The sequence below is a fragment of the Rhinatrema bivittatum genome, chromosome 9 (assembly GCF_901001135.1).
Source record: "Rhinatrema bivittatum chromosome 9, aRhiBiv1.1, whole genome shotgun sequence".
In the NCBI taxonomy this organism is placed as follows: Eukaryota; Metazoa; Chordata; class Amphibia; order Gymnophiona; family Rhinatrematidae; genus Rhinatrema; species Rhinatrema bivittatum.
In genome coordinates this window covers 171,821,798-171,839,967 of record NC_042623.1, presented here as the reverse complement: position 1 = coordinate 171,839,967, position 18,170 = coordinate 171,821,798, and the positions used below count along the sequence as shown (strand labels likewise).

Sequence of the window (18,170 nt, the reverse complement as noted above, 5' to 3'; positions counted from 1 at the left end):
GCAGCATCTGGGATATGGGTAATGAATTTGGCCAAGATCAACCTGCATCCTTCTCAGATTCTGGTTCTATACGGCTCAGGGCAAGTTGTTTCTTCTAGAGTCCCACATTCAAAAGATCTGGGGGCAAGTCCGAGGCCTGCGATCAGAGGTCTCTCCGTTGGTATGGTCATACCTACAGATGCTAGGATCAGTGGCCATGACGATAGAGGTGGTTCCTTGGTCACGCTCGCATATGCATCCTCTGCAGAGGACCCTTCTGGCTTGTTGGAATCCTCAGTCTCAGGAGTACAATTTACCATTGACTTTGCTGCCGGAAGTGAGACGACAGTTGCTCTGATAGTTACGCTGGGACCATCTGGAAAAAGAAATGGAGGCTCCCGACTGGTTGGTGATCACTATAGATATGAGTCTACAGGGTGGGGGAGCTCACTGTCAGTAGCTAGTAGCGCAGGGGCAGTAGGCTCCCGAAGATGCGTCTTTGACCATCAGCCAGCTAGAAGTCCGAGTAATGCAGTTGAGGCCCAGTTGGAAGGAAAAGTGGTGAAAGTAATGTCGGACAATGCGACAGCAGGGGGGACTACATAAATCATCAAGGGGGGGGGGAGGACTCGAAGTTGGGAAGAATTTTAGGAAGTGAATCTCCTTCCATGGCAAAATGGCATTTGCTGGCATTGTCGGTTGCTCACAGTGTGTGTAGGAACTGTCTCAGTCGTCACGAATTGGATCCAGGAGAATGAGAATTGGTTGCTGAAGTGTTTCGACTCATCATGGAGCAGTGGGGGTAGTCCTTTCTGGATCTGATGGCGAGTTGCAAGAATGCAGAAGTAGATCGTTTTTACAGTTGGACACCCAGTATGTTCTAGCACTCAGAGTGAATGTGCTGGTTTAGTCTTGGCCACAGGGCAAGTTGCTCTGTGCATTTCCGGTTGGTTAATACAGAAGAGTGCAGCATCCAGGTTTGCTGCTCCTGGTGACCCTGAATTGGCTGTGCAGGCCATGGTACTCAGATCTCCATCGTCTGCTGGTGGAAGATCCGTGGCAGCTCCCTCTGCTTGGGGGCTTCTGCGGCAGAGTCCGGTATTTCACAACAGTCCAGATTGGTTTTGTCTTATGGTTTGGCCCTTGAGAGGGCTTGTCTGTTGAAATGGGTGTATTCAGGTCCAGTGGTGGAAGCTCTTTTGTGCACGCAAAAACTTTCCACCTCTTTGGCCTATATTTCAGTCTGGCAGGACCTTTGACCATTGGTATCAGGACCACTCTTGTCTTACTGTTTCAGCATCTGTTCCTTTGATCTTGGAGTTTTTACAGGAAGGTCTGAGTAAAGGTTTGACCTTGAATACACTCAAGGTGCAGGTGGCTGCCATAGTGAGTTATCGAGGACATATACAGGGGAGGCCCCTTTCTTCGCATCCAGATGTGTCTATTTCTGAAGGGTGTGAAGCATCTTAGACCCCCTTGTGTTTCCCTGTGCCTTTGTAGGATTTGAATCTGATTCTCTCCTTTTTGATGGGTCTGACCTTTTGCCCTCTGTAGAGTATTTCCTTTCGGTTGTTGATGCTAAAGACTGTTTCTGGTCGCTATTTGTTTGGCGATGCAGATTTCGAAGTTACAAGCCTTGTCGTGTAGAGAACCCTTTTTGGTTATTATGTACCTGCCTTTCTTCCGAAAGTGGTCTCGGATTTCTATTTGAATCAGTTGGTGTTTCTACCATCCTTAAATAGGGATTTGGATGGACAGGAATTCAGGAAATTGCGACCATTGGATGTGCAGCAGCATTTGTTGTGTTATCTGGAGATCAACAATGTCTTTCGTAAAACGTATCTGCTCTTCTCCTTCATCAAGGAATGAAGAAAGGGGAGGCGGCCTTTCAGGCCACAGTGGCTCAATAGATTAAGGAAGGGGTGACAGTGGCCTATGTGGATGCTGGGAAACTTCTTCCGAAGCAGATAGAACATTCGACCCGGGCACAGGTGGTTTCCTGGGCGGAATAGCATTTGCTTTCTTCGGTGGAGATCTGTAGAGCGGCGATGTGGTAATCTTTACGTACGTGTGTCAGATACTATTGGTTAGATTTGGCTGCACGGGAGGATTCAGCCTTTGCTAGGGCAGTGCTGCTTGGGCTTCAGGCAGCCTCCCACTCTTCTGGTGAGGACTGGTTTGCCCGGATGAAGAGGAAGGTGAAATTGCTTCTTACCTGATGATTTCCTTTCCTCGAAGTAGGGCAAGCCAGTCCACCATTCCGCCCTGGGCTGCCTTGAGATGCTTGACTTTCTTCTGTTATGAGAGACTAGCCATTAAGCCCGTAACAGTGGGCTACATTAAAAAAAAAATTTCAGTCCATTTCCTTCCACCTCTCCCTCCCCCTCATTCTCCCTCCCCCTCCCTCCTCCCCCTCCCTCTCACCTTTCCCCTCACCTCAATCCCCTCCCCTCTCAGCTCATTCACAACCCCTTCGGATGGTGCAGACGGAAGATCTCCGGGGGGGGGGTGGTCCTTCCCTCCTTCACGCACACCGCCGCCGCTACTGCTCCTCCCAGCGCCATTTTTGTTAACAGGCAAGCTCTGGCCGACATGCTCACCCGCGCATGCGCGGTAGAGCTGCTCTCTACTGCGCATTTGCGGCACGTCGGTCAGGGCTCCTTTATCTAGTAGATCCTTATTAAGGAACATAATGTATGGTGAGGATCTTGGATACGCATGGAATTACACTGTACCTGGTAACTGAGTTTCATTCTACGATATTTGTTTTACAGTTTTCCTATGAAACTGTTGTTGATGGAGCTGAGTTTAGTGTTTCCATTATGTTTGGAAAAAAAAATTAAAGAATTGAATAATTATATAATGGAAGAACATTCTATTTTGAATAATGATTATTGGACGATTCAATAGCATTTAGGTGGTTCAGTGTCCATAGCTGGCTTTTAAAGAAAAATACTGGCTGGCCTATTTCTGTGGTGAGCTATATGAGAGGGACGTCAGCGAGTCATTTTTCTCCATCTCCACCTGCTGGTTGCAGTGCACAACCCACTGGTGTGGACTGGCTTGCCCTACTTCAAAGAAAGGAAATTATCAGGTAAGAAGTAATTTCACCTTATATTTCAGAATGTTACCTTGCTCAGATTTAGACAAAATAGCCACAAATTGCTTAAAGTGAGATTTTTTTCCTTTAGGATGTAGAAGAAGTTTATGCTGGAGATATTTGTGCATTATTTGGAATTGATTGTGCCAGTGGCGACACCTTTACGAGCAAAACCAGTACTAACTTTTCCATGGTAAGTGTAACCTCACTGCCCAAAACTAATTTCTCCTTCTCATCAAGTAAACAGCATTGTTAGTAAACTTGAAATACATGTCATGTGTTGTGTGTTAACCTGAATGCAGATGACATAATTGCTTGCCGATGATAAAACGCACACGTTAGCCCTGCGGCTCAGGTTGTAGCACTGAAGGTCAGAGGATCAGAGATCAGATCCTACAGAAGGAGGGAAGACTGCTTCTATTAACTGTAGTGGCCTAAGCTGACCAAATAAAATAAGAAGCTTAGGAGTGAGTGCCAAGGTGGTGACCTGGATTGCAAACTGGTTGACGGACAGAAGACAATGTGTGATGGTAAATGGAACTTACTCTGAAGAGAGAGCGGTGTTGAGCGGAGTGCCGCAAGGGTCGGTGTTGGGACTGTTCCTGTTCAATATCTTTGTGAGCAACATTGCGGACGGGATAGAAGGTAAGATTTGTCTTTTTGCGGATGCACTAAGATCTGCAACAGAGTGGACACGCTGGAAGGAGTGGAGAGAATGAGACGGGATTTAAGGAAACTGGAAGAGTGGTCAAAGATATGGCAGCTGAGATTCAATACCAAGAAGTGCAGAGTCATGCATATGGGGTGTGGAAATCCGGAAGAACTGTATTCAATGGGGGGAGAAGGGCTGATGTGCACAGGGCAGGAGAGAGACCTTGGGGTGATAGTGTCTAATGATCTGAAGTCGGTGAAACAATGTGACAAGGCGATAGCTAAAGCCAGAAGAATGCTGGGCTGCATAGAGAGAGGAATATCTAGTAAGAAAAGGGAAGTGATTATCTCCTTGTACAGGTCCTTGGTGAGGCCTCACCTAGAGTACTGTGTTCAGTTCTAGACCGTATCTCTGAAGGGACAGAGACAGGATGGAGGCGGTTCAGAGAAGGGCGACCAAAAAGGTGGAGGTTCTTCATCTAATGACTTATGAGGAGAGATTGAAGAATCTAAATATGTACACCCTGGAGGAAAGGAGGAGTAGGGATGATATGATACAGACTTTCAAATACTTGAAAGGTTTTAATGATCCAAATACGACAAACCTTTTCCATTGCAAAAAAATCAGCAGACCCAGGGGTCACGATTTAAAACTCCAGGGAGGAAGACTCAGAACCAATGTCAGGAAGAATTTCTTCACGGAGAGGGTGGTGGATACCTGGAACGCCCTTCCGGAGGAAGTGGTGAAGACCAAAACTATGAAGGATTTCAAAGGGGCGTGGGATAAATATTTTGGATCCATAAAGTCTAGAGGATGTGAATGAAGAGAAGAGGCATGGGGGTGGCTTGCGGGAATGATGGCTACTATCTGGAGATGAATATCCTTATTCAATAATGCAACTCCAACATTGCTCTATGCTTCAATGGCAAGAGGAAATGTGAAAAAAAAAGGATTTGCATCCACATAAAAGCGTGAAAAAAAAGGCTTTGCATCCACATAAAAGCAGGGGAGTAGCTTGCTTGTTATGGCGGTTACTACCCCAAACCAAAAATACCTGATACTTCAATTTCAATGCAAATCCAGCATAACTCTGTGCTTCAACGGCAGGGGAGGAAGTTGTTTGACACTTCACGCATATCCAGCAGAACCCTCTGCTTCAACGGCAGGGGAGCAGGTCTGATATTTCACTTTCAATGCAAAGCCAGCATAGCTCTCTGTTTCAACAGCAGGGGAGGAAGTTTGACACTTCATGCATATCCAGCATAGCCCTCTGTTTCAACGGCAGGGAAGCAAGACTGATTTTTCACTTTCAATGCATAGCCAGCATGGCTCTCTGCTTCAGTGGCAGGGGGGAATGAAGAAAGGTGGATCTATATTCAGGCAACAATCAACAAGGACTGAATTACATAGTCTGAATAAACAGATAAGTATGGGGTGTAGCTTGCTTATGCGGTGGTTAATACCCCTAACTAATTAAGCTATTTCACTTAGATGCAGTTCCAACACTGTCTCTACATTAATGGCGGGGGTGGAAGGGAAATAGAATAAAAAAAGATTACTAAGAGCCAAGAGAAATAGATAAGTATGTGAGAGAAAAAAAAAAGTGCGAAAGCTTGCTGGGCAGACTGAATGGGCCGTTTGGTCTTCTTCTGCCGTCATTTCTATGTTTCTGTGTTCCTATATAAATGGCACTGAGGGAGTAGGTTTGCTTCCAGTCCTTGAGCTAGTGAGGATCTCCTGAGCCACCCTAACATTCAGACTAGGGAGCAGCAAAAACTGCTGAGGAGTAAAAAGGGGGGTGGGGGGGAATCATCCACGTGTTCAGGCAGTTAGATTGCTCGTTTAGAATGAACATTGCATTATCTCTGTGGAAGAGATGTCAGTTTAGCTAGTGTGCTTATATCAAGCACACGAAACATCCTCCAACAGAAATTTCTTCCAAGTATAACCTTTCTTTAAGTTAAATTTAAAATATGTAGTATAATTTGTAAAATTTGTGTGTGATTTTAGGGAGTCAATGCATTCTTAGAACAGCACAGAAACTGTAATTGGTCAGCTCCACCATCCTCTGGTTTAACTTTGAAATACATGGTGATGCAATTATACAAGCATAAGTACAAGGCTTGTAGTTTTCTGTGATTCTGTGCAAAGATTTGCAGCAAAATTTGTTTACTGCCTCTTCTGGCTGCTTGGGGAGCCGGGGTCTGTGTTGGATCGTGTTCCCCCTCCTCTCCCGCGCACTGTGATTGCGTGGCTTCTATTTCTCTGCAGCAGGCCCAGATGAGTGGAGACGAGATGGCCCAACAGCGGTTTCTCAGCACAGGAAAGCTTGTCGGGCTGGCATTCTGGCTCGGGGTCAGCTGAATGCAGTAGGGCTGTGCAACAGTTCATTTGAGGGGACGGGCTCTCCGGAGGAGGGAACGAGGCTGGTAGGGGAACCACAGGTTCCCAAGGCCCTAGCAGGAGCAATACTGGGAGCCTCAGCAGCCTGTCGCACAGGAGAACAGCTAAAGCTCGGAAGGTGACGGACTCCCAGGAACCTAGGGGCTCCCCTCCCCCATTGTCTCCGGTAATCCTGTCGGGGGTGGGGGGAGGAGATGTGAGCTCTGGGCCGGAAAGGGAAGAGGATAACTTGGAGTTTTCCTTGGAATTTGTCTTGCTTATGCATAAGGCTGTTTTAACCAGGAAAAGCACTGGCTATAAAAGGGCATTTCTGTCAGCTGTCTCGTCCTGCTGCAAAGAGGCTGTGAGGGGCTCCCTGGCCCCGGGGGTCAGGGGATCTCCTTCACTGGCTGGGCCTGGACCATCCTGAGGGGCCTAGCGGGTCAGATGATTTGGACCTGGATGACCTGGAAGATGGTCTTGGGGTTGGTCTGGGGGTGGATCAGGATGACCCAGCAGATCTCTTGGTGAATGTCAGTTAGGATGGTGATAAGGACATGGTTCATCTGGAAGAGGTTCCAATAATGAAGTGAGATGACCAGTGGGTGGTTCGTCTGTTCCATAAGGAGGAGTTGAGACCCCTTATTTCCCATGGTCGGAAGGAACTGGGTATTAATGTGGTCCAGGAGGAGTCTGACAATGAAGGGGTGGATCCGGTGTTGGTTGGACTCCTGGGCCCACTGAAAGCCTTAAAGGGTCAAGAAGCTGGTGAATCAGGAATGGGACTTTCCAGAGGTGAGCCCCAAGGTGGCAATAGCCATAGCAAAATTGTATCCCCTCATGAAGGATATCCTGCAGCTGCTGGTATTGCTAAAGGTGCATGCTTTGGTCTCAGCAGTCACTAGCAAGTTGACCATTCTGGTTGCGGGTTTGGCAGCGTTAAAGGATGCACAGGACCATAAGCTTGAGATTCATTGGGAGAGGATGTTTGAAGTCTTGGTGCTGAGCCTGCGAAGAGCGATCTGTGGAAGTCTGACACAGAGGGCCTGTTTATGCTGGGTCCAGAAGTCTCAGTAGAAGTCTTCAGCAGATGTTGGTGTGAATAGCCAAGCAATCAAGTGGATGCTGGGATTGCATATGAGGCTGATGTGCTTTATGACTTGAGCTGGACTTTGGCCAGGAATATGGTCGTGGTGGTCTCGGTGTGATGGTTACTTTGGTTGCAGAACTGGTCAACTGATATGTGGTCCTAGTCTCAGCTCTAATTTTCCCTTTAAAGGAAGGAAATTGTTGTTCAGAGAAGACCTGAACAATTGATGAAGATTTTGGAGAGTCTAAAGGGAATAAGCTGCCAGAGGATAAAGATGACAGTCAGGAAGTCTTTTCCGCCTCACTCTAAGTTCCAGGATGTGCAGCGGTTTTTGTCCCAATAAGGGTTCTGCACTGTCTTCGGGACAGAACCAGGGTTCTGGTAGGGAACAGTTCTTTCGAGGCGCCCGTAGATTTCCCTTAGAGGGCTCCAACCAGGGGGCTGGTGGCATTAAGGCTTCACAATGAAGCCAGGCTGGTCCACTTTCTCAAGATGTCTGTGGAAGGCTGTCTATCACAGTTTTATGAAGAGTGGACCAGGATTACCTCGGTCCTAGAGGTAATAAGGAACAGCTATGCTTTAGAATTTTTTCACCCCATCACGGAAGCTTTTATGGGGTCTCATTACAGTGTCTGAGGCAAGCAAGTGGTGATTCATGACTCATTGTGTCACCTTCAGTTGCTGGCAAGATAGTACCAGTGGCGGCCAGGGAGCACGGTTGCGGGAGGTACTCTATTTACTGTGTTGTACCAAAAAAGAAAGGAGCCTTTTGTTCCATCATCAATCTGCAAAAGGTGAAATGTGATACTGTGAGTTCCCTGTTTTTCTGAATGGAAACGTTGCAGATGGTAATGGCGGCAGTTCGTCATGTGAAGTTTTTCGGGCCTTGCTGGACTTGACTGAAGCCTATCTCTCCACACCCATTTGGGAAGAAAATCAAAGTTTCTTTGTTATGTGGTTCTGGGGTAACTTTTCCAATTTCGGGCCCTCCTGTTTGGTTTGGAGACTGCACCTTGCAGGTTCACAAGGGTGATGGTGGTGGTGGCAGCAGCTCTCCGCAGGGAGGAGATCTAGTTCATACTTATCCAGATGATTTGACTTATCCAAGAGAAATTGGAGGAGGTGTGCACGGTGATGGATATGTTGCGGTCCTTGAGCTGGGTGGTGAATTTGACAGTCACTTGAGCCCTACCCAGATGCTGGAATACTTGGGGGCGAAGTTCGATGCTCAGCAGATTCAGAAGTTGCAATCCCAGGTGGTATGGATTTTGCAGATGCCAGTACCCAGGGCTTGGGATTATCTTCAGGTCGTGGGTTCAATGGCATCTACGTTGAAATTGGTGCCATGGGCTTTTGCCCACAAGCGTCCTCTACAGGAGGTGTTCCTGTTGTGCTGGAATCCGTTGGCAGAGGAGTTCCATCAGCCTTTATTGCTGCAGGGTACTTCCAGGTCCAGTCTTCTGTGGTGGCTGTGTCAGCCCAGTTTGGGGAAAAGGATGGGCCTGGTGGTTCTGGGTTGGGGCGATCTGTCAAGAATGGATGGTACCAGGACTGTGGTTGCCAGTGGAAGCATCCTGGTCTTTCAATCACTTGGAAATGAGATCAGTGTGCAGGGCTTTGGAATTCCTTCCACAAGTCCAAGGTCAAATGGTCAGTGTTTTTGGATAATGCAACAACTGTGGCTTATATCAATTGACAAGGGGGAGCAAAGAGTCCCGTGGTTGCTCAAGGACCCCAGGACCTTTTTGCCTGGGCAGAGACATTTGCAGGGGATAGCTGTTTCACATTTTGATGGAGTGGACAATGAGCAGGCGGACTATTTCAGCAGACAATAGTTGGACCCGGGAGAATGGGAGCTGTCGAAGGCGGCCTTTGGCCTTATCCAGTCTCGTTGAGGCAGTCCCTGTCTGGATCTGATGGCATAAAGGAGCAATACCAAGGCAGCAAGTTTCTTCAGCTGCAGATGATAGGTTGCAGCCGAGGGCATAGACCAGGGGTCGGGAACCCATGGCTCGCGAGCCAGATATGGCTCTTTTGAGGGCTGCATCTGGCTCGCAGACAGTCGCCACACTTTCCCGCTGACCCAGCTGCTCCCCGGTCCTCCTCCGCCCGGGCTTAAAATGCTGTCAGCCCGGGCGGAACGCGGCAGGACAGCTGGAGTCAGCGGCACCGGCGTGCACTCTTCGCCCCCCCCCCCCTCGCGGCCCGGAAGAGGAAGTGAAGAGTATCGGGTGCCTGCGCGGCAAGAAGAGGCCACGCTAGTGCGCTCGGCATCGGCCCGAAGAAAAGAAGACTGCAGCGCGGCTCGGAGGAAAATGAAGAGGTTCAGCCGCGGCCGATGGGACTCCGCCTCCGCGAGGGCTGAAAATGAAGGAGGTTAGCGTTGGGAGGAGGCTGCTGCTGCCGCGAGTTCCCGGGGTGAGGGAGAGAGAGAGTGAATGAGCGAGCAAACACACATGCTTGCTCGCTCATTCACTCTCTCTCTCCCCCACCCCCACCCCGGAACTCGCGGCAGCAGCAGCCTCCTCCCAACGCTAACCTCCTTCATTTTCAGCCCTCGCGGAGGCGGAGTCCCATCGGCCGCGGCTGAACCTCTTCATTTTCCTCCGAGCCGCGCTGCAGTCTTCTTTTCTTCGGGCCGATGCCGAGCGCACTAGCGTGGCCTCTTCTTGCCGCGCAGGCACCCGATACTCTTCACTTCCTCTTCCGGGCCGCGAGGGGGGGCCTGTGTGTGTGTGTGTGTGTGTGTGTGTGTGTGTGTGTGTGAGTGAGAGATTGCATGTATGTGAATGATTGAGAGCCTGTACATGTGAAAGAGAGTATGTCTGTGATTGAGAGCCTGCCTGTGAGAGAGAGAGAGAGCATGAATGTAAGTTTACCATTGGGAACCTGTATGTGTAAGTTTGTGATTGAAAACCTGTTTGTGTGAAAGAGTATGTGTGTGTGATTGAGATCCTTTGTGTGTGAGAGAAATCATATGTATGTATGATTAAGAGCCTGTGTGTATAAGTAAGAGAGAGAGCATGTGTGTCTGTGTGTGATTGAGAGCTGATTTAGGTGAGGGAGCATGTGAGTATGTGATTGAGAGCCTGTGTGTAAATGAGAGAAAGAGAGGACATGTTTGTAAGCATGTGAATGAGTCTGTGTGTGAGAGAAAAAGACAGCATGTATTTATGTGATTGAAAGCCTGTGTGTGTGTAAGCGTGAAAAGATAGACAGCATGTGTGTAAATGTGTAATTAAGAGCCTATATAAGTGAGTGAGAAAAAACGTGTATATGTGAGTACTGAGAGCATGTGTGTATAGGTGTGTCATTGAGAGCCAGTGTGAGAGAGAGCGCTGGTATGTGACAGAGAGGAGAAAGTTCCAAGCAAACCACCCCACCTCCTGCTAATTCAGAACAATCTCAGGACACCTGGATATCAAACGTTCCCAGGTATGCAGAGCAAAAAAAATGTTTGTATCCTTATTATTTTTCATTACTGGGTCTTTGTGTCTGCTATTTTGAAATATTTTGTTGGTATCTGGAAATGTTTTATATGTGTTTTTAATTATTGGATATTCCACTCATTAGCTGTTTCGAAATATGTTCTTTTTGTTAGTACAGTTTTACTGCTGATGATTTTATATTTCTTGATTTGTTTTATAAGGATGGGTGATGTTTCTTTTTTCTTTGTTACACTGCATACAGAGACTCTGGCTTGTTGCAGTTTCCAATTCAGTTTTTTCTGCATGCTTCTTGTTATGCGTTTTGGTCTCTTTATTCTATGTTAGGTGAGGGACAGCACGTGATTCAGGTGAGGTTTTCTGCTGGCGTGTAGTTTCTGTGTAGGACTCTATAGCAGCCTGACTTGGTCCGTTTTCCTAATAGGAGATGTATTGGTGTCTTAAGGCCTGGTGTAATATTTTCAGAGACTTATTGTACTTTAAAAGTGTGATCTTACATAAAATGCACACATTTACTTATATTTAGTTTTAAACATATTGTATGGCTCTCATGGAATTACATTTTAAAATATGTGGCGTTTATAGCTCTCTCAGCCAAAAAGGTTCCTGACCCCTGGCATAGACGTTTCAGTTCTTCCATGGCCAACAAGGATCCTGCTATATGTATTCCCTCCATGACTATTAATAGGTCAAGTGTTTAGGTGCATCAAGAGGCATCCAGGCCAGGTTGGCTGCGTCCGTGGTTCACAGATCTGGTTCAGCGCGCAATTGACTGATCTGTGAGATTGGCTCATTTACAGGGGCTGTTAAGGCAAGGTTTTGTTTTCTCGGATCGGGCAGATCACTTTTGTCTTGTGACTTGACTTTTGAGAGCAAGCAGTTGCGACAAAAAGGATACTCTGAGCCCGTGATTTTCAAGGGCTTAGTTTTTACAATTCCTTGCGGGTTCAGGTGGCAGTCTTGGAGTATTTCAGAGGAATATGCCAGGGAAAACGTCATTGGCCTCACATCCGGATGTTGAGGTTTTTGAAAGGGGTAGAGCATCTGCGGTTGCCGGTGCATAGATTGGGACCGGCATGGAGTTTAAATTTGGTCTTGCGGGTGCTTTGTGGGCCTTCGTTTTGAGCCGTTGAGGAAAGCGTCATTAAAGGACCTCACGCTGAAGATGGTATTTTTAGTGGTTATTTGTTTATTCAGAAGGATCTTGGAGCTGCAGGCTTTGTCCTGTAGGGAACCATTTCTGAAGATTTCGGATGAGGGATTGTCTTCACGCACGGTAGCCTCATTACTATCTAATATGGTAGCTTCGTTTCACCTGAATCAGACTGTGGAGCTACTGCCTTCCCGAATTGGTCTGCTGAGTTGCCGGAGGCAAAGGTCACAAACGGTTTTCGGTGGTCGGATCATTTTTTTATATTGTTTGGAGGTGCCAGAAATGGATACAAGGCCTCCAAGGACACGATAGTGTGTTGGTTGAAGGAAGCTACTGTTTCGGCCTACTTTTGTAAAGGAAGTAGAATTCCAGAAGGGTTGAGAGCACACACTACTAGAGTGCAGGCAGCGTCGTGGGCCAAGTGTCAGTGTAGCCACAGGAGATTTGTAGAGCAGTGACATGGTCTTCTCTTCACATTTTATCTTGCCATTACTGTTTACATGTTCAGGCTCCAGGAGAGCCGACCTTTGGCGAAAGTGTGTTGAGAGGGGGGTCTTTTGCGGGTCCGCCCAGTGTAGGGGTGCTTTGGTACATCCCACTTGTCTGGACTGATCTGGGGTATGAACTGGAAAAGAAAATTGGTTCTTGGCTGCTAATATTCCACCTCTGTTTTGAAGATCAATATAAACTCCATTTCAGCAGACACATACAACACCATTCATACCATTCATACCCCATTCCACATTCGCTCCCCCTCTCCCCACCCTCTCCCCACCCTCTCCCCCAAACCTTTCTTTATCAACTTCTTCCGTGCCTTTCACCCCTCTACCCAGTCCAGGAACCTTTTTCTCTTCAATACCACACCACTATCTTTTCCATAGACCAAAGTGTTGATGCATTCCCAAACTCCACAGCGGGGATCAGCAACCCATTAACTTTGGAACAAAACTTTAATCAACTGGTGTCATGGGTTGTATCATGCATACCAGCAGTGCACCAAACCACTCAAACTCCTTCATTCTTCGGTCAGCCCCTCCATGAATTCTTTGACTTCTTCCTTAGTTGCCAGTATTTTAGATGCACCTCTATGATACTCTGATGCCTTGCTAAAACATCTGTGAACAATACAGGGTCATTTCCTTTCTAGCAGCAAGAACTTTAGCTGCTGCCACTGCCACCAAAACTGAATTGGTAAGTTCTTGGATTGTTTTCATCAGCCCTTCCAGCACTGTAGCTTGATCAGGTGCCATCTTGTTCCCCATGACCATGATTTTCTCAGCCCCCATTCTCTTTGGCCTGGTTGCCATTTCACCTATCTTTTGAAATACAAAATTGTCTGTCAATCCTGTTTCAAAAACAAGGGCTCAGACGATTGCTTTATAGTTGCATATTATTGCCCAGTTCGACTGGGTTGTGGTTGATCCCCGAGGAGCTCAGACACCCGACAAACACTTGTGATCTCGTCATCACCAGAAGTCAATCATGATCATCTTAATTAGGTGGAAAAATCTTAAATACAACACAGGCCATATATGAAGGGAAAACAGGATTCAAACCAAGGCACAATGTTTAAACTGCTTGCATTGCTGCAAAGTCCATGGGTACCTTTTACCTCTGTTCCTGAACATACCCAGATCAGTCCAGACAAGTGGGTTTATTCATCCCCAGCAGATGGAGGCAAAGGACAAAATTTTGAGCACTGCTACATATCTGAGAGTGCAACCTGCAGTCCCTCAGTATTTCTCTGCTTCCAGCAGATGGTAGAGGTGTTTATCTGCAGTCTTAACTGATCTGCTGTTTTGGAAGTTTTCTGCTTCCCGAGGTGCCAGGTTCCTGTGGAGGGCCATCCCTCGGGTTGAGCCGGGCGAATGGGGCTTGGATACCCCTGGCAGTTATAGCTCAAGACCCCGGGACCACTGATAGCCAGGGGACTGGTTCCCTCAAAAGCTCCTGAAGTCCTCCTCCGCCTTCCCCTTGGACTCAGGGAAGTATTCCTCGGTGGGAGTCCTTTTTCTTCCTGTGTTCTTGCTGCTGAGGTTTAAAAAAAAAAAAAGAAAGAAAGAAAAGAAAAGCAGCTAGGAGGCTCAGCAGCAGCTCTCTGGGCTGCTGGTAAGGCAGCCTGTTCTGCAGAATCGCCGAGGGTTGGCCCCGGAGGATCTGGGCAGTGCAGGGAGGGAGGATCGGCCTTTGCCATCTCAGGGAGGTGCCTCCAGCTGGGGGAAAGTGCCCCTGCATTTTATTTTAGGATGGCGCCTGTGCACGTTTCCTGCGACGCCAGCATTTCTGTTTCACACCGGCAGGAACTTCGCGGTGGTGCACCCTCTAGTTCCTGCTCTGTGGCGGCTACATGGTGCGCCCCTCCCCCCTCGTGAATTTGACGCTATGATGGATAAGCCACTGATGGAGGTCTGCCAGGCCTGCAGAATCTGGTCCGCATACCTTAACCCCCTCTCCCTTTGTGAGGAGTGTGCGGGGGGGGGGGGGCACGCGCGCTTTGGCCAAGCCTGCAAGAAGGCGATCGTCGCGGTCAGCGTGACCGTGGGAGGGCCTCAGGCCTGTGTTCCTTCACCCAGGGAGGGGAAGTTGGATAAGGGGGCCCAATCTCGGGGCTCCGGAGATTCCCCCCCATCCCATCCCCCATGGTTCAGCAGCATATGGAGGAGGCATCGGGGCCAGATCTCAGAGGCCCGGAGGGGCCCTCAGGGGACCAGAGAGGCTTCTCTCCTGAGTTCATCCTTTTACTGCATGAGGCTTTCCTGGCTAGGGAAGCCGGGAAGAGACGTGTTAAGGACAGTCCATCAGACTCCACTAAGAGGCCAAACGGTGACCTGTTGAGGGCTGCTGGGTTATGGGGACAGCCTCAGGGACCCCGCTCAGTGCGCCCGGGCTCAGATACCAAGGATTCGGAGGATTCAGAAGACCCTCAGGATGAGGGTGACTTGTCTCCGATGGAGGACCTAGAGGCTGGCCTGGATGGGGGGATCCCCTAGGATCCAGATGACCCTAAGGACGATCAGGGGTCCTTGGACAGGCTCGAAGCTGATGGCGATGACCCGCAGGTGATCCGCCTGTTCAAGAGGGAGGAGTTGAGACCCCTTATCCCCCAGGTGCTGGAGGAATTGGGAGTAAAGCTCTTCCTGGATGATCCGGATAACGAAGGGGTTAATCCATTATTGGATGGGCTACAGAAACCCCCTAGAACCTTCCCCATTCCTAAAAAGATCCAGAAGCTGATTAGCCGGGAATGGGACTTCCTGGACTCCAGTTTGAAAGTGGGAGAGCAATGGCAAAGTTTTATTCATTGCTGCAGGTTCATTTGGAATCCCTCAAGATCCTGAATGTGGATGCTGCTGTTTCAGCACCGGGGTGGCTAGTCTGAAGGACATGCAGGATCAGAAGCTGGAAGTACAGCTTAAACGAGTCTGAGGTGTCCACTCTGGGGCTCTGAGCGTCGGTCTCTGCCAGTCTGATTCAGCGTGCCTGTTTATGTTGGATCCAGAAGACTCAGGAACAGTCTTCTGCGGGGACACTGTCGCCACTCCAGGCGGCCCACCTCGAGGTGGGGTTTGCATATGTGGCGATGCCTTATATGACCTTTTGCAGACTATGGCATATAGCATGGTATTGGTGGTGGCGACAGAGGCGAGACGACTATTTTGGCTGTGCAATTGGTCGGTGGATCTCTCTTCCAAGGCGCAGCTGTGTAACCTTCCCTTTAAGGGCAAGCTTCTGTTCAAGGAGGACCTCGTTCAACTCATGAAGTCACTGGGAGAAACCAGGGGCAACATATTGCCGGAGGATAAGAAGGTGGCGCGGAAGCCCTTTTCCTCTCATCATTTCGAGAGGTGAGGCATTTTCGTTCTGGCAAGTCAGCCAGACCTGCAATTTCACAACAGCCCTCAGGGAGATAGCAATCTTTTCATAGTCCCGGAAAGTCTTCCAGAGACGGGTCCATCCAGGGAGCAGGCGGACTCAAGTCTTCCCAATGAAGTCAGGCAGGTCCACTTCTCGGATTTGGCGATCGGGGGCAGACTGTCCCGGTTTTACGAGGAGTGGACCAAGATCACCTCCGATCAGTGGGAACTTTCTTGCCCTCCTCAGGTTGGCTTTTCTGGAGTCACGCTGTCTTTCCCAAAGCAAGAGAGTGGCCATCGAGGGAACCCTCCAAAGCTTGTTAGATCTGGAAGCAGTAGTCCTGGTTCCGGTCTCGGAGCAAGGATAAGGAAAGTACTCCACTTATTTCATGGTTCCAAAGAAGGAGGGCACTTTTTGACCCATCTTGGACCTCCAGAAGGTCAACTGGAGTTTGAAGGTACCATGTTTTCGGATGGAGATGTTGCGCACCGTGATAGTGGAGGACCGAAAAGGAGAGTTCTTGGCTTCTCTGGACCCACCGAGGCCTATCTGCATATCCCCATTCGAAAGGACCACCAGTGGTTTCTCAGTTTCAAGGTGCTGGGACCGCACTTTCAGTTTTGGGCCCTTACATTTGGCCTGACCACTGCTCCTCGTACTTTCACGAAAGTAATGGTGGTCGTCGTGGCCTCCCTGTGGAAGGATGGGATTCTGGTGCATCCCTATCTGGACGATTGGCTTATCAGAGCAAAGTCCCAGGAAGAGTGCGTCCGGGCGGTACTCCGGGTGTGTTCTGTACTGGAATCTCTGGGTTGGATCATCAATCTGCCGAAGAGTCACTTGGTTCCTTCTCAGGTCCTGGAGTACTTGGGCGCCCATTTCGACACTCATCAGGGAAGAGTGTTCCTCACTGCGGACAGGGTGGTCAAGATCCAAACTTAGATCGCCTGCTTCACCTACCGGTTCCCAAGGTCTGGAACTATCTACAGGTCCTGGGATCAATGGCTTCATCGTTGGAGCTGGTGCCTTGGGCGTTCCCTCATATGCGCTCCCTGCCACTACCTCTATCAAAGTTGGACAGGTTCAGTCTGGTTTGGTGGATGACAAGGAGCAGAAAAAGGAATGCCGCTTGACGTCCCGGATTGGGTGACGACGACCACGGATTCCAGTCTCCAGGGCTGGGGAGCGGTGTGCCTGGGCAGGTCAGCGAGGGCATCTGGTGTCTGAACGGTCGCGGTCCATCAGTCGACTAGAGACACAGGCGGTGTGCAAGGCCCTTCAAGTGTTTCTGCCCTTGGTCCACGATTGAATGGTAAGAGTGTTTTCAGACAACTCGGCAACGGTGGCATATATCAACCGCCAGGGGGGAAACCAAGAGTCACGCCGTGGCCTGGGAGGCTCAGCTCTTGTTCGGATGGGCAGAACTCCATCTTGAAAGTCTAGCTGCCTCACACGTCGCAGGAGTGGACAATATCCAAGCTGATTATCTCAGCCGGTGGCAGAGTGATTCTTCAGTCACCGGAGGGAGACCGGGACGGTGGGTCTCAATCTTCTTGTGTGTCCATGGCCTGCTGGTATCCTTCTATATGTTTTCCCTCTGTGGCCCCTCATAACACGGGTGCTCAGGTGGTTAGAGGCTCATCCAAGATCGGTGATTCTTGTGGTGCTGGAGTAGCCGCGATGCTCATGGTTCGCAGATCGGTATATCTGGCAGTGGACGAATCGCTTTGTCTAATTCACTTGTGGGGATTTCTGCTGCAAGGTCCCATATTTTCAGAGCAGGCGGATCGCTTCTGCCTTGCGGCCTGGTTTTTGAGAGGTGGCGGTTGCATCTGAAGGGGTATGCAGAACCAGTTATTGCTACACTCCTTCAGGCTCGGCGGCAAGCTACGGCCCTGGCCTATTCCAGAGTGTGGAAGGTTTTCGACTCCTGGTGGGTCAACAGGATTTGGATGCTCTGCGGGTTTCCATCCCGCACATTTTGGCTTTTTTGCAGTAGGGCTTGTCCAAGGGGTTGGCCTTCAGCTCACTTAGGGTCCAGGTCTCGGCTCTGGGTTGCCTCCAAGGGAAGGTACAAGGCAGGTCATTGGCTTCCCACCCTGACATTGTGCGCTTTCTAAGTGGTATTAAGCATCTGCATCCCCCTCTTCGGAAGGTGTGTCTGGAGTGGAATCTTAACTTAGTGTTGCGGGTTCTCTGCGAGGATCCCTTTGAACCTTTGGCTCGAGCATCCTTGAAGACTCTCACCTTGAAGACTGTCTTTTTGGTAGCCATTTGTTCAGCTAGATGGATCTCGGACTTGCAAGCTCTTTCCTGCTGTGATCCTTTCCTGCGGATATTGTCAGATGCGATTTCCTTGAGTGTACAATACCTTCCTTTCTCCCTAAAGTGGTTTTGGCCTTTCATGTGAACCAGATGGTGGAGTTACCGAGATTTCCGGACTGGTCCCGTGATTCCTCTATGGGACGGGCTGTCTATCTTTTGGATATGCGATGCGCTTTTTGCGTTATTTG

General features: G+C 49.1%; 1 protein-coding gene across 3 annotated transcripts in view; it reads left to right on the top strand.

The window, feature by feature from the left end:
* The window catches only part of GFM1 (G elongation factor mitochondrial 1), a 174,113-nt gene that overhangs the window by 81,046 nt on the left and 74,897 nt on the right, over nt 1-18,170 (top strand). For 2 of the 3 annotated variants that reach the window (XM_029615161.1, XM_029615160.1), the window contains exon 10: nt 3,171-3,272. The exons of the other annotated variant lie outside the window; for it this stretch is intronic. In XM_029615161.1, the coding sequence (XP_029471021.1) occupies nt 3,171-3,272 (102 nt within the window). The remainder of the gene's footprint in view (nt 1-3,170; nt 3,273-18,170) is intronic. 3 annotated transcript variants of the gene reach the window in all.